This window comes from Eleutherodactylus coqui, unplaced genomic scaffold, assembly GCF_035609145.1.
Source record: "Eleutherodactylus coqui strain aEleCoq1 unplaced genomic scaffold, aEleCoq1.hap1 HAP1_SCAFFOLD_113, whole genome shotgun sequence".
In the NCBI taxonomy this organism is placed as follows: domain Eukaryota; kingdom Metazoa; phylum Chordata; class Amphibia; order Anura; family Eleutherodactylidae; genus Eleutherodactylus; species Eleutherodactylus coqui.
This window is the reverse complement of record NW_027102155.1, coordinates 445,093-462,016: the sequence shown is the minus strand read 5'-3', so window position 1 is coordinate 462,016 and position 16,924 is coordinate 445,093. Positions and strand designations below refer to the sequence as shown.

At 45.6% G+C, this 16,924-nt stretch overlaps 1 protein-coding gene across 1 annotated transcript; it reads right to left on the bottom strand.

The window, feature by feature from the left end:
* Positions 1–915: 915 nt before the first annotated feature.
* On the bottom strand, positions 916–1,787 carry LOC136598674 (protein kinase C theta type-like; the record flags this gene model as incomplete). The annotated part of the gene is made up of 3 exons (XM_066588757.1): positions 1,731–1,787; positions 1,522–1,584; positions 916–1,356 (listed from the first exon to the last, which is right to left on the bottom strand). Coding segments are annotated over exons 1-3 (545 nt in total), but the record flags the coding sequence as incomplete, so codon positions are not given.
* Between the last annotated feature and the right edge of the window lie 15,137 nt (positions 1,788–16,924).

The window sequence follows — 16,924 nt, the reverse complement described above, 5'->3', positions numbered from 1 at the left end:
GGGATGATAGTCACTCGGGCTATTGTTCCTGAACTCGCCAGTTACCAATCAAGCACAGGCCGCTCCTGGGGGCGTAGAGGGTCTTCAGGAGAGGATGATGTTCGATGCCAGCCGAAGGATGCCAAGGTCGGGGTAGCATGATGGTAATACGCAGGATGCAGTTGGTGGAGAGAGGATGTTGTTGGTAAGCCGGGGTCTTCTACAGCAGCAGAGTCGTGTGTTCAGCAGACAGTTGTCGTGGGCCGAGCCTACAAGACATAAGAAGGAATTGTCAGTGTTACCAGTTGTGGATATAAACCAGTGAACTACTGTAACATAATGACTTGTATCAGGATCTGATTGGGATCTGATATAAAAAAGTTATTTTCTGCAACTGTGTCTTTACTATGAGGTATTGGGAGTTTTGTGATTGTGGAAGCCATAATAGAGGCCATATTGCTGGTCTTAATATATTTTCCCCAAAGTCCTTTGCTATGTTAGAGGAAATGGTTTATGTATTAAGCTTTCTACGGTATGTGAAGTTTTGCTACAGTGTATGGATATGATTGTAGGTGTCCTGTGTGTATAGGTGTACAGATATGTATGTGTGAGTGTGTATAGAGGATACTTACCCGATGGTCGCGGCTTCCTTCACAATCGGATTCTTCTCGTCATCCTAAGAAGAAGTAGAGACATGGTATTTACAGGAGCAATAATAATGTTATTATATGACCTCCTGAGCTGTCTGACACCAGAGGAACAATGATAATCAACACAGAGGTCTGCCTGAAGAACATCAACCCTAGAGGAGGAAGATCTTACCGGGTCCAGCTTGGTGAAGTGTACGAAAATCCGTCCACAGGGTGAAGGGGTGTACCACCCTCCGGCCACGGCAGGTCTCGATTCCTGGGAACTCTGCTGAAGGGTTTGAATGGCGGCTCTGCTCTTTTCATCTCCAGCTCCTCCCAATTCACGGTGTTGAAGAATCGGTGACCTCTGATATTCTTGTGGACACCCAGCCTCTTCTTTGGCTTCTTCCGCAGCAGTCTCTTCAGAAGATGCTTTACGTCAGCATCTAGCCAAGATGGGAATTTTGGCTTCTTTCTGGTGATGGACTTGATGATCTTTCTCCTGGAGGAGCCGTGGTAGAAGGGGGACTGTCCTGTCGCCATCCAGGATACGACAATCCCCAGGCCCCACCAGTCGACTGCTGCGTCGTAGTCCTTCTCACGAAGCACCTCTGGGGCCATGAATCTATAAGTGCCTGTCACTCCGCTGATCTTCTTAGACGGGACGACGCCGTCTTGGGCCAGCCCCAGGTCAATCAGGCGGATGTGTCCATCTCCGTCCAGCATGATGTTCGCCGGCTTTATGTCACTACAATGAAGAAAAGTAAAAAGGTTAATCTGTTGAGTGATGCAGTAATAATGTAGTAGAGAAATAATGTACCACAGCTTAACCAGTCCTAATTCAGGACTCTGGGAAAGCTGGGTACATTATCTTCACCAGGGAAACAGGGAGATGTGGGAAAGTTGTGCTTACCGATGGATGATGTAGCGTCGGTGCAGGAACTGGAGGCCGCATGCAATCTCCGCTGTGTAGAATCTGAGAAAAGAGTGTAGTATCAATGACATGAAATAAGTCCCCGACGTCATGTCACCATCATAGTGTCACCTGTACGCCCTCCACTCTTCTATATCTGTCATGTCGCCCTCAGTATCCCCCCGTCTCCTGATTAGTCATTTACTCACCTGACATGGTTGATGTCCAAGCTGCCGCACATCCTGATCATCGCCGCCAGGCTTCCTCCGGACAGATACTCCGTGATGAAGTAGGCCCGGTCTGCAGACTGCTGTGCGGCATACAGATGGTAGATGAAGGGGCAGTCTTGGGCCTTCAGGAGTATCCGCCGCTCTCTCCTTATGACGTCTGCCTTGCTCTTTCCTCTGTCAACAACCTTGATGGCCATGAAGGTGTTCCTTCCAGGAAAAGATGCCAGGACCACCTTAAGAAAGCAGATAAGAAATTATCACTGACAGCGGCCAGAAGGGAAAATCATATATATTTATCACATGGTGGATTTATCACTAGGCGCTTTCACATGGCCAAGAAGATTGTGCAAATTAGAACCCCGTTCTTTTGAATGGAGTCATATACATGGGCGTTTTTCTCTTTTTGTCCCGCACCGCATCTTGGTGCAAGGAAAAAAAATTGCAGCATGTTTTCTTTGCATGTTCCTCAAAATCCATTGTCTATTGTTTTCAATGGGACAGGAAAACAGATTGTATGGCGTGTGATGCGAGGTTTCCCATTGACTGTTTCTGATAGCCGGCCTCCTGCTGTGACAGCCGGGGTGCAGAAGGACAGTGACCCCTGCTGTTAACTCCTTACATACCACGATCTATGTAGATCACGGCAAATTAAAGGATTCACAGAGGAAGGGCGCTTTCCTTGTGATGTCATTGGACCCTTGCGATGTAATCGCAGAGGGCCGATGGGTTGCGATGGGTGGCAGGATGCTAGATAGAGGCGTCTTGCTTTACTGTTGCCTATGATTGTTTTTACAATCGATAAGGTTGTAATAGTAATCATAGCTGCTATGGATCAGGTCCCCTTCAGGGACATAAACAGTGTCAAAAAGCAAAATTAAATAAGTACATTTTAAAAAGCCTTTTTTTGCTCATTTTCCCCTATTTGTATGAAAAAAAAATTAAGAAACCCCCCACATGTGGTATCATTGTGTCTGTAATGAGCTGTGCTATAATTTGAGCAAACTATTAATTTTGCGCAGCAAAAACCGTAAAAAGAAGGGAGCAAAATACTGATATGTGGAGGAGCCGTCACTGCGCCATTCCCAGAAAATAACAGTCATATAACTTACCTCGCTGAAGCTTCCTCTGCCCAATATCTGAAGGGCGGTGAAGCGCTTGATGTCAAATCCGCGGTCTGATGGTAGAAGGTCCTGGCTGGTGCCTGGTCTTGGCTCCTCATCCTCTCCACTCCTCCTCCTCTTTATAGCTGTGAGTCCGCTCACGCTCTCGTCTTCTCTTTTGCGCTTTTCGACGTCTCCTTTTTGTCCATTGGACTCCATTTTTCTCAGTCCTGTAATCTTCGATCCAACCGCTGCCGTCGTCAGTTGAAAGGAAATGGCAGTTGGCCGATTGGAGGTCAAAGGTCAGTGAAGCCGCCAGTACCAGGCTTGCCAGTACTTTGCCTGCCAGTACCCTGCTCTGCCATATACACTGTGATGTGGCCACCATGAGTGATGGTCTAGTGCCCAGGGAAATGGAGAAAATCATAGCTGGTTCTTCCAGTGCCACATTATTAGTAGATGGGCAGGGATGGCACTTCATGTCTGGGTTGGCAGTGGTGCCCATAGTTCATCAGAAACTTTTGTAGTTTTATAAAACTTACGGTTGATTGGAAATTTAAATGAACCCGGCGGAGGAAAAAACATAAATTGTGCTAATGAGAGGAATAATAAAGTCTTGTGAGAGGTCATTTAATAAGTGTCCATCATCCAGATACATGATGTGTATCTCCATATGTTACAGCGGGCAGCGCCCTCGCCAGTGCAGATCTGGGTGGTAGCGGGCGGAGATGCTTCTATGGAGGTCATAGACGGATTTATCCACAATGGGGATTAATGCTGAGGTGTCAAATGATAGAAAGGGGTCATACAGAAATGTTAGGAGGATGTTATAAATCTACGGTTGCTGTGTGAGTTATTGTTGGGGGTTGCAAATTGGCGCAGTAATACGGTATTATAGGACTTTTTATTTACACTGAGACAATAAAGACTATTTTATTAGACAAGCTTGTGAGTGCAATCTAAAGTCTGGGAGAATAAGAGGTTGTGTGCAAGATATAGTCAGGTTTAGGGCAACGACAGACGAGCGTGTAACGTAACACGCTCACTCCTGCACATTTTTTGCGCAGTGAACGAGTGTATTTAACATTCATGCCTGTGCAAATATGGAGTGTATGTCCGCAGGCTCCATTCGTTCACACAAGCAGTGGAATCACCGCACCCTGATTTAAAAGGCTAATTTGCCTAACGTGGATGATTGCAGATCTGCACTGCACTTAGTGCATACCCGCGTAGGCAGATGTGCGCGCTTGCCCACCTCACGTGGGACTCTATGGTGCACAAACACGCACAAGATAGGGCAAATACAGCCGCAATGAGCCCGTTTGCAATCAATGGGTTCTATTCTCTACATATCGCACTCATCTGTTTAAGCCCTTATATAAGGTGACCAGACGTCCCAATTTAGGCAGGACAGTCCCACTTTGGGACCCTGTGTCCTGCCTTTCCTAGGGTCCAAGCTCCCTGGCTTGTAATCAGTCAGTGGCGCTGTGGACGGCAGTGTGTGCATCCAGGATCCTTCTCCCCCTGACCGATCCTCATTTGTTCCACAGGAGGAGAGGAGAAGGGAGGAGATGCTTTGCTTTGGGTGCACACACTTCTGCCTGCAGCAGCGCCGAGAAGAGAGAGCTCTGTAGACCAGGAGAAGGGTAAGTATATGGGGGGACACTATTACTACCAAGGCCTCTGTGGGGGTGGGGTCCCCATTACTAGTGAAGCCACTCTGGGGGATACTATTACTACTGACGCCACTCTGTATGTGGCAGCATACCTCAAGCTGACTTACTGTATGCTTACAGGTGGCAGAAGTGCTGCAGACTGTCCACGGTAGAAATTTCTGCTGCTAATTATGCAGCATTTTTGCAACCAAAAACAGTCAAAATCCGCACCCCTGGTGTCATTCTTCAGCCTAGCATACTGTATTACTAGGGGTTTGAACACATGCGCATGATTTTGTTCCTTTAAGCGGCCGTGATAATCACGAGACAATTGATTTCAGCTCTTTTCTCGGGAGTGAATACTACGTCGCACCTATCTTCCCCCAATTATTTTCAGCCTTCTGCACAATGGCATGGAGTTTGAACGGGCCGAGAAGGGGGAAAAACCCTCCATTAATGCACCACTATGCTCCATACTGGTGATCGTAGTTGTGCATAAGCCCGTGTGATGTTGCCCTTGTATATTTATATAAAATGTGTGTGTTTAGAATATATATAATATATGTGTATTCATATAGAGTCTCATACTTACCCATCCAGCGTGGGGCCGCACAGAATTAGGACATGCTGCGATTTATCATAGGCCAGCATTAGGGCGCCTACCCACTGGCGATTTATTTATTTATTTATTTATTTTTTTTTCCTGCGATGCTAAATTGCGTTTTGCGTTTTTTCTGAAGAGCAATTAGCATAGAATGTGTTCTTGTCCATTTGTTGTTTTTTTTTCGTTGCGTTGCAATTTTTCACATAGGAACTGTCAGTTGCATATGTCTCCTTATTTTTCTCTTAAAGGGGTTGTCTCGTGAAATCAAGTGGGGTTCAGCACTTCTGTATGGCCATATTAATGCACTTTGTAATATACATCGTGCATTAATTATGAGCCATACAGAAGTTATTCACTTACCTGCTCCGTTGCTAGCATCCCCGTTGTCATGGATCCGTCTAAATTCGCTGTCTTCTGGCGTTTTTAGACGCGCTTGCGCAGTCCGGTCTTCTCACTGGTGAATGGGGCCGCTCGTGCCGGAGAGCTGGTCCTCGTAGCTCCGCCCCATCACGTGTGCCGATTCCAGCCAATTAGAAAGCTGGAATCAGCAATGGACCGCACAGAGCCCACGGTGCACCATGGGAGAAGACCCGCGGTGCATCGTGGGTGAAGATCCCGGCGGCCATCTTGGTAAAGGAAGAAAGAAGTCGCCGCGAGCGCGGGGATTCGGGTAAGTAATAAACTTTTTTTTTTTTAACCCATCCCTTGGGTTTGTCTCGCGCCGAACGTGGGGCCTATTGAATAAAAAAAAAACCGTGTGAGACAACCCCTTTAATGCACCCATGATTGTCAATGGAAATTAATGAAGAACGCCGCAAAAAAGGCACGAAAAACGCTGCGTTTTTCACGCACGAAAATCAGCAACGCCAATGGGTAGGCGCCCTTAGAGTGCATAAACTAACGCAATCCTATGATAGCGTGCCAATCCCGCTGCAGAATTTCTGTCCGTGGGCATTGTGCCTAAGCCGTAGCATTGGCCCCATAATGCCACAATGCCCAATATCCTATCATAATTCTAATCTTTCTTTTTCAGATGAGCAAGAAGCCGTTCAAGAGAACATTTACCAAGTGGATGAATTCCCATTTGGCCAAGGTAGATGGTCATGTAGTTACATTGTGTAAGAGGACATTCCACATGCTTTAGGGCTCAGTCACACCAGCAAAGTTTTCCTGCATGTATAGGCGCGTTTCCGAAACGAATCTATTAGAACCAATGCTTTCTAATGAAAGCGGTCACATGTCCGTTTTTTAGAATTCTTTAAAATGCGCACCTACCAAACATAGGACGTGTGAGTGAAAATGCACCCGGTCACGTGATTATTTTCTACATGCCATGTGCTTTTATTTTTTTTACATGCGTGAAAAATTTGCTTGTCTGACTGCGCCCTTATAGTTGTTACAGTAATTAGAACTTCTCTCGTTAGTCTGGCCTCCTTCTACACTACTTTATCAGGATGTTGTAGGGGAAATGTATTAACTGATGTTTGCCGGGTTTCTGGTGTAAAAAGGTGACACATTTTGGCGCATGCCACATATTCAACCTTTTTCTGTTTTGTGGCTCGATCGCCATTTTGCAAAGGTGGTCAGATATTGAGTGTAAATTCTGCCATCTTTTGGTGCATCTTGTTTCTGCGGCGTACACAGTGCAGCAAAAATGACGTGAGAACTATATTCTATGGGTCAGTACGATTACTAACATAAAAAAATTATTTTTATTTTTTTATTTTTTCCTTTACCACTTTTTTTCCCAAAGATATTTTATTTTTTAAAATTATTTTCTTCCGCAATCTTCTGACAGCCATACCTTTTTTTTATTTTTCCGTCGACATAGTTCTGTGGGGCCTCATTTATTTTTTAGCAATACCAAATAGATTTTTGTCTTTTTATGTAGATTTTTTTATTATACATCTGGCAAAAGGTTTTTTTTAAAACTTTTATTACCTTTTTATTATTTTAATATTTAATAAAATTTAAGTGATTTACACTTGTTTTTTACATGTGTAATACACGGTACTAAAAGCCCATTTACACTGCGCCATTCAGGCACACATGATAAAAGACGCAGCATGTCCTCTATTGATGCATGAGATACGCAGCGAGGACATCTTCGGATGGACGTGTTTTTTCAGGTTTTGTTTTTACTAGCGGGATTCTCGTGCGTTAATACTACCTATAGTCCGCCTGCTTTTTTTGACAGGAGCCGTGTGATCATCATCAGTCACTGTAATAGGAGGAACAAAAAAAGGTTTGGTACGGTGTTAGCCAGCAGAGCAAAATGTGATTGTTCCCAGCAAGAAAACCATGTAATCTTGGAGATATGATACCTTTTAATGGCTAACAAAAAGACATGATGTTCTAGCGAGCTTTCAAACCTACTCAGGGTTCTTCTTCAGGCTTAATGAAATAGATGTGAAGAGGAATACATATATACACTCATACATATGAGAAGGTACAGATCTGGTGTGATTAATGTGCACTTTAAACAATATATACTGGGGGTGGGGTGGCGGGGGGCTAGTTACATAATGAATGAGAAATGAATTCACTGGAGTGGGCCTTTAATACTCTCTTTACGTTAAACATTCTTGCACGCACTAGCAGCGGGGCCCCTACCGTGAGGCAGCAGTTTGTAGGACCCCAGAAGGAGGAGGTTGCTGCCCTCTGGTGAAAAAAAAAAACAATTGCCACCTGTTGGGTGGGCAGCAACCTGAGAAGCATTTTACTCACTTAGGCTAACTTCACAAAAAGGGCGAGCGCAATATGGGGCCATGAATCCCACCCCTATATCACACTCTCCGCTATGTCAAATCCCTGAGGATGTGAGGCGTTGTCACGTGAGAACAGCCTCGTATCACTTCAGGGATGCCGGAAACCTCCGCCGTGACGGACAGGAGTTTCTGACATTGATTTTAATGGGAGACCTCGCATCGCGTGCCCCTAGCATGTGGTGCAATGCTGCCGCCGGGACCATAAAATGACATAGGGTTTAGAATCAATTTCTGCGTATACAAATACGAATCTGCCCTCAGGGTCCCTTCTGACATTTATGGGGTTCCATCTTAATGATTTGTGAATAAGGAGTGAGACTCATCTGGAGAAAGAAGTATGAAAGAAGTGACATGTCCACTGTACCCACGTTTTTTTAAGGGTATCTGCTTTATCTATAGTGAGGTGAGTCTCTTGCAAACCCACAATCTGGGGATTAAATTGCTTAGTATAAGAGAAAACTGCTTTACGCTTATTAGCGGTGCCCAGGCCTCACATGTTCCAACTAAGACATGACAGCGACATTGGGAGACATAATGACATATAGCACAGTCGGGTTTTCCAAGTAGGGGAGCATATTACCCATATTAGAAAGAAGGATATAAGCACAGACCTACTTGTAACTTAAAATAAACTGTAACAGCTTAAACAACTAAGAATTGACATCCCGCTTAACAATAATGTGTCGCAGGTGTCTAAAAAAAAAGAGTAAGCTACAATCTATTTTGAAAGTAGCAGTTGTTGTGAGTGGGGGACATTCCAATGGCCTATCGGGGATTGGTTTATGTGATAAAAAAAATTTTTTCCCTTTAAGCATGGCTTCAGGCTATTGCCGCAGCGGTGGCTACCCGGGGACGAGCCCACAATCCGGGACAGCGTAAAGGCTAGGTGACATATCTCTTCATCCCAGCCATATACAGTATCAACCATAGGCCAATGGATCATGGGCCCAAATGTTCTTTGCAGAATTTACATTGCATAGATCAGAACTCGGGACTATGCAACGTCGGATGACGCAAGGTGCATACGGAGCCACTCCATGGCTTCAGTAGGGGAATGTAGAAAGATCACTTTATCATTTGCTGCAATCCGTAAACGGGACGGGTATGCCATAGAGTATGGAATGCCTCTATCCTTGAATCTCTTTTTTATTTCCACGAAGGTGGCTCTTTGTTTCTGCAGATCCGCCGAAAAATCAGGGAAAATAGATCTCACTGAGTTGTTATATTTAACCCCTTAGTGACGAAGCCTGTTTGCGCCTTAGTGGTGGAGCCAAATTTTGGAAATCTGACATGCGTCGTTCAACGTGGCATAACTCCGTAAAGGCTTTACATATCCCAGTGATTCTGACATTGTTTTTTCGCCACATGTTGTACTTCATTTAGATTGTAAAAATAGACCGATATAATTTGTGTATATTTATTAAAAGTACCAATATTTGAAAAATATTGAAAAAATTGTCTTTTTCACATTTTCAACCGTAATATCTCAAATATGTCCAAACATACTGTACAAATTTTTGATAAGATATGTATTTCCATCTGTTTACTTTATTCTGAATGCACACTTGAAAAACTTTTGTGTTTTTTTTAACCATTTAGAGGACGTACACATTTAACATTACTTTTCAGCATTTTGAGGAGCACTTTGTTTTCCTGCACCAAGGCAAGTTTGAAAAGGCTCATAAGTGTCAGAATAATAGATACACCCACAAATGACCCCATTTTAAAACTACACTCCTTAGTGTATTCACTGAGGGGGGTCATGAGTATTTTGACCCCACCAGTTTTTTTCAGGAATTAGTTCAATTTAGGGGAGAAAAAATAAAATTTCATATTTTTGCAAATATGTCATTTTAAAGACATATTTTTTTTCTATAGAGCCCATGAAAATGAGGATTTACACACCAAAATAGATACCCCCGTTTCTCCCGTGTTCAGAGACATACCCATTGTGGCCCTAATCTCATGTCTGGATGCATAACAGGAGCCAAAATGAAAGGAGTAGTCGGTGTCTTTCAGAACATAAATTTTGCTTGAAGGCGTTTTAGGCCCCATAGCACCTTTGTAGAGCTCTTGAGTGGCCAAAACCAAAGAGAACCCCCACAAGTGACCCCATTTTGAAAACTAGACCCCTTAACGAATTTATCTAGGGGTGTACTGACCATTTTGTTCCCACAGTTTTTGAATGAATTGAAGCAAAGCAAAAGGAAAAAATTGTGATTTTCGTTTTTTTGTCAATTCTGTCATTTTAAAAACAGCTTTTTTTCTACAGCACACGCATGAATGAAGCCTTTCACCCCAAAATGGATACCCCTGTTTCTCCCGTGTTCAGAGACATACCCATTGTGGCCCTAGTCTTTTGTCTGGATGCACAACAGGGCCCAAAATGAAAGGAGTAGTCGGTGGCTTTCAGAACAGAAATTTAGCATGAAGGTGATTTAGGCCCCATTGCCCACTTGTAGAGCCCTTGAGCGGCCAAAACGACAGAGAACCCCCACAAATTATCCCATTTTGAAAACTAGACCCCCTAACGAATTTATCTAGGGGTGTACTGTGTATTTTTACCCTACAATTTTTGAATAAATCTAAGCAAAGCAGTAGGAAAAAAATTACAATTTTCATTTTTTTGGCAGTTGTATCAATTTAAAAACTGTTTTTTTGTACGGCACACATAGAAATGAAGACTTTCACCCCAAAATTGATACCCCTGTTTGTCCCGTGTTCAGAACCATACCCCTTGTGGCCCTAATCTACTTAAAGGACGCATGGCTAGGCCTATAATGGAAGGAGCACCCGTTGGATTTTAGGGTACAACGGAATAAATTCCAGGCCCCATTGCCCACTTATAGAGCCATTGAGCGTCCAAAACGATAAAGAACCCCCACAAATGACCCCATTTTAAAAACTAGACCCCTTACCTAATTCATCTAGGAGTGTATTGCGTATTTTGACCCCACAGTATTTGAATAAATTTCAGCAAAGCAGAAGGAAAAAATTACGATTTTCATTTTTTTGGCAATTTTGTCAATTTAAAAACAGTTTTTTTTTGTACAGTGTACATAGGAATGAAGACCTTCACACCAAAATGGATACCCCCGTTTGTCCCGTGTTCAAAAACATACCCATTGTGGCCCTAATCTACTTACAGGAAACATGGCAAGGCCTGTAATGGAGGGAACACCCGTTGGATTGCAGGGCACAACTGAATACATTCCAGGCCCCATTGCTCATTTGTACGGAATAAAAATTGACTCCCTAAAAATCCCCCCCCCCCCACCTCCATGCCCTTTTCGGCGTTCCCCAAATCTTAGATAAAAGTAATAATGTGAACTGTGTGGTATTTCCAAAGACGGGTAATTATGGAGGCTGGTTGGGATGGGCACATAGGGCAATAAAATCTGGTATCCCCCCTCCTCTCATGCTTTTTGGGGGTCATTTTTTGACCTCAGTGGCGGGGATGGGGTGTAAAAAGTGGCGTTCCGTGAGTCTCCGTAAGCTTGACGAGGTGCGGCGGTCTCACACAGAAGGTGCTCAACAAGGTGCTCCTGGAACTGCAGGAAGGCGAGTGTTCCCAGGGCTTCTTGTAAATTGCGTATTACAGGTAGCGGTCTGAATAACGCCGGGCTTACGCAGCCGTAGGTGGATCCCGGCTGTGAGCCCGGCTGTGACCCTGCGTACGGCCGCGTAATGTACTGCGCATAACTGCGTACTTACACGGGCGGTCATGCGCAGTACTTTTTTTTTGTTGTTGTTGTTTGTATTTCCCGCACCGTCGCTTAGCGATGACGCGGGTACCCGCAGCCCGTATACAACGTAGTTGCGTATGGGCTGCGGGTATATCCGCGACCATGGAGCACAATGGGCTCTATGTTGCTGATATCCGCGGTAAAATAGAACCTGCTGCGTTCTCTTTTCTGCGAGTGGATTACACAATTCCAACCCGCTAATGTGAGCGGAATTGTGTAATCCAATGCGATTGATCTGCGTATTACCGCTAATCAAACGCATGCGGAATCCGTAATTCCTATCCGGTCATGTGAGACCGGCCAAAGGTAGATCGCTACCTTTTTATCACGTGACCGGGGGACCGCTCAACGAGGCCACCCGTCACTGCTCCAGGCTCTCGGCGACCGTTGGTCGCCGAGAGCAAGGAGATATTAAGTTTCCTGGGCTCCCCGACTCCTGCGCATGTGTGCGGTGTTTTGCCGGCGGTCGCATGCGCAGAATACGGGAAAGTTCACGGAAGAAGATTGCGTCGGGGTGCAAATATGGAGGCCTCCGGTAAAAAGTTTTATCTCCTCTCACCGATCGCATCGGTGAGGGGAGATGAACCTTCCCCTTTTTTTAACTTTTACGTGATCGCCATTATTCTTTGGATAACGGCGAACACGTGATCAGGAACCACTCACCGCGGCTCTCCGTGAAATCTCCAGGCTCTCGGCTAAGTTTTGTAGCCAGGAGCAGGGAGATTTTAAAAAAGCACGGCTTTTGCGCATGCGCCTGCCACATTGGCGAAGGGCGCGTATGCAGAAGCTGGGGTGAGGTCCGCGGATAAATCTGCAGGCCTTAGGTACGTCATTTCATCCTCCCTCACGGGTATAATCAGTGGGGGGAGATGAAACGCAAGGTTTTTTTTAAGTTTTTAAAACTTTTTTTAACTTTTTGCACTTTTTTTTACTTTACATCCAATGGATGACAGTGATCATGTCCCTGGTGACATCCCTCTGCTCTTGGCTACACATGGCAGCCAGGAGCAGAGCAATTTTGAATTTCCCGGGGCTCGAGCCCCTCTGTGCACGTGCCCGATGTCAATCATCGGGCGCGCATGCGCAGACGGGGATTTCGGGTCCCGGGACATCGGGACATCGCAGAGGACCGGGGGTGAGTATCTTCAGGAGCCGGGAGCCAGGAGATTTTAAATTTGCCGGGGACACCCGGGCTTCTGCGCGTGCGCGTGACGTCATCGTCTGGCGCGCATGCGCAGAAGGCCGCCGGCGGGTCCGGGAGGACCAGATCTCCGGGGAACACCGCCGACAAGCTGTGTGAGTATTTTCAGCTGCCGTGATGGATCCGATCCATCATAGCAGCTGAATTACTACTTTTTTACACTGTTTTATTTACTTTTTTGCGATCGGCGTTATTCATTTTATAGCGCCGATCGCAATACCGGGGGGGACTGCCCGCATCCTGGGATGACAGCTCCATGCTGTCGGCTACCTGCGGGCACCAACAGCATGGAGCTGTCACGTCCTCAGGCCAGTGGGCATCAATCCAAAGAGGATGCATAAAACTACGTCCTCTAGGATTAAGGCCCACTTTCTGAGGACGTAGTTTCCCGATGGGGCGGACGTTAAGGGGTTAAGAGGGCCTTCCAGTTTGGCCTGGTGCAAAGCGGCATCTCGATCTCTGCAGTTCAGAATTCTTGCCAAAAATGGATGCGGTGGGGCGCCCGGCGCCGGACGGGACCTGCAGGGCTCTCTTCACCGTGAAGGAGGCAGAGAAGATGCATTCACCCAGTGTAGATTTAAGCCAGTTTTCTACAAACGATTCTGGTTGGGAGCCCTCTGCTCTCTCCGGGAGACCAATTATGTGTAAGTTATTGCGACGAAGACGGTTCTCCGGGTCATCTGTCTTGGATTGACAAAATTCTGCTTGCCTTATGGCTTTCTGCACCGCCGCCGGGAGTGGATGCAGGGAGTTTTCTATGTTAGAGACGCGGTCTTCCATCTCAAGTATCCTACCCCGTATGTTCTGCATATCTTGTCTTAATAAAGTAACATCCGATTTAACTTCATCTATTTTCCCGGTGAGGGAGGATTTACAGGTATTTATTGCTTCTAATAGTCGACGCATAGTTGGTTCCGAACTCTGCCCGGAGTCAGCTTCATTATCTCTTGCCTGGACAGTCCACGATGAGTGCGGCGTATGATTGGACATCTCCACACTAGAGAATTCCTTTATTTTCTCCGCAGCGGTACAACCTTTAGCTCGAGTGCTCATGATAAGCGCTCGCAAGGTAGAGACTGATAACAGAATGTGCACTAGCGTTTCTGTGTTACCGCATAAAACTTTCTTTGGGATTTAAGGTAGGTTAAGTACCAAGAGTCCGTCTTTTTCACAAGTTATGGTTACCAGCCTAGGGTACAGGATGAGGTCTCAAATCATCATCAGAGCAGATTCTGCGTCGGTCCTGTCCAACTGCATGGGAGTAAGGGGTGACTCAACAATCCACTGTGTCCACAGATTAGGGTCCGCAGAGGGCAAAATCCACTGTGGAAGAACAATTTTGCGGGGCCCAGCAGAGACTTTCAGTACAGAGGGGATCCTCAAGTTATAGCATCCAGCTGGTTAGAATACTGCTGGGTATATTGCCACCATTTAGAGAGACAGCAGCAATTATCACAGTCACAAAATGGCACCTGGTGGCCGGAGGGGGGTTTGCCAGGTATGTATAGAGGGCCTACTGCTGCGGGGCCTACATTACAGCATTCACAGTTTCAATGCAAATGCCCCTGTAGGCTCCAAAGTGTCCTTCCACGTCCTCCGCCAGGGACTTACTCTTTGCCGCCTCTCGCCGGGACCAGGATCCGGATCAGATTCACACCGCTCGGCTGGCGTCTCCGCGGAAGCGCACTGCTGGGTTCCATTGACAGCAAGGCCTGCCCACCAGGGGATTCAGCACAGCCGGGTAGTCAGTGCGGTGAACTCCACCAGCCCCGCCCAGACGGCACCTGAGACCGGGTGAGAAGAGGATCACTCACCGGACAGTGATAGAGGTAGGGAGCGGTGTGCAGCAATGCTCCAGCGGGAGTGCTCGGGCAGGACATGTCAATCGCCAAGTGCAGGCTCAGGGCTGTATACGCCGGTTCAGGGGCAAGAAGGACTTTTGGTTCGAGCCAGCCACTGCAGCAGGGTATGTTGATTAATTTCAATCCGTCAGGGAGGTAGTCCGGATCGAAAGGCCAGGGTAAAGTGCAGGATATTAAGGTCCCCTGGGGGGAGCCGGTGTGGAGGGGGCATAAGAATCACCCCTCTGTATGCTTCTGACTCATTACTCTGACATAAGGAAAAAATGAGACTCCATGACGCTAATGTGTCCATAAGACATCTGTAAGGTATCTTTCACGCTACAAAAGCATCGCTATAAAATGGCTTTGTTACCAAATTTGCAACATCCCTCATGTGAAAAAACCAATTGGAATCCAAGAGCTTCACACACATGTGTTTTGTAGCCTGTGTGAAAGAGGCCTAAATTCAGCTCCTCACCACGTTCAAGCTTGGTATGCATCTATATAGCCGCTATAAAACAGCTGAAAATCACAACTGCGTGAAGCATTGGATTCCATTTTTGGCCGCGATGAACATATTCTAGTGTGAATGAGTCTAAAACTGGAAAAGTCCTACTGAAAATGTAACTTCTTTATTGTAGATTTTGAATTTATGTCTCATGTAAATATATTTGGCGCATAACTCGGCCGAATTACCTACAGTTTTAATGACTTCACTAATTTTAGACATAAGAACCAGTAAATCGTTTCCCCTTTTCTGTTCCAGCGGTCATAATTGTTTTTACTTTTCATCAATGTGGCCGTATGACGGCTTGTATATTGTGGAACTAGTTTTTATAGGAACTAAAGGCCCTTTTAGACACGATGATTTTTACTCAAAAATTGCTCAAACCTGTCTTTTGAGCGATAATCGTTGTGTCTAACTCCACTGACATTGTGCAGTTTTCGTTAAGCCATCGCTGATCTTTCAGCGTGCTGAAAGACAATGATGAGCCTTATCAGGAATTCACAGCGGGATACAGCTGATACTATTGTTTCAGCTGTATCCTGCTCCCTGAAGACCGGTGGGGTATGAAAAACACAACTGTCCAGCTGTGTTCTGCATCCTTTGCTCGGAGCGCTCAGCTATAAAACAGCTGGGCGCTCCATGCGGGGAACAGCTGGATTCAGAAGACAAGTGGCCCCGCTTGTCTTCTGCATCTTCCGCTCGGAGCGCAAAGTGATCGCTCAATGTTTAAACAATCACCTTACGCTGTAAAAAAAGCACACGATTATCGCTCAAAAATCACTGAGAAGATTTTTTGAGCGATAATCGTGTCTAAACCCGGCTTAATACCGGATAAATATAATGTTTGGAATAACTTTTTTAGTAATTTTTAATGGGGAAGAAAAAGCAAGTTCCCCAATGTTTTTCCATCATTCACCTTGTGGTACAAATAGTCGGATCACTTTATTCTACGGGTCGCTACGATTATAACACAAATCTCTACAGGTTTTATTGTGTTTTAGTACCTTTTACAGTAGAGAACAACTTTTTTGACAAAAACCTCTACAAATAGCATTTTTATGTTTCCATTGACAGAGCTGCATGAGGCCTTGTATTTTGTGGGACAACGGTTATTGGTTATTGGTACCATTTTCAGGTAGAATATATCTGACTTTTTGATCTTTATGTAAAACCACTTGGGGTCCGTTTACACTTAAAGATTATCGTTCCAACAAGCGAACAATGTCAGCGCTCGCTCGTCTGTTTATACAGCAGATCCGTCATTGGCTCATTCAAACCAGAAACCATTCAGTCTTCCTCATTCGCTGTGTAAGTGACAGAGGGACTGATTATTAGATTGGTATGTCTTCACATCTATCTCTCAAGTACCTAGTCAGTCTGAACCGAGGCACGGCTTCAGAGGACAAGAAACTGCAAATCAGCTGAATATGGAAGCAACGCGATGAATCTAATGCCCACCCCATCACGCTGGAATGTATCCAGCGCTGTATACTACCCACTAGTCAGACAGCCTCCTGCTAAATGGAAGGCCGGGTAAAGGAGGATCAACACCGCTATCACATAAGCAGTGGCACTGTCCATGGTCCTGATCTGGAATAACCAGCTCAACTGTAGTATTGTCCACATCACTTAGGCCCCCCTCACACAGGGCGTTTGCAGAAACGCAGCGTTGAAAAACGCTGCGTTACTGCAGATTCTGCCCTGTTTCAGCAGCGCTGGCATACTTTATGCCAGCGTTTTGGCTGCGTTT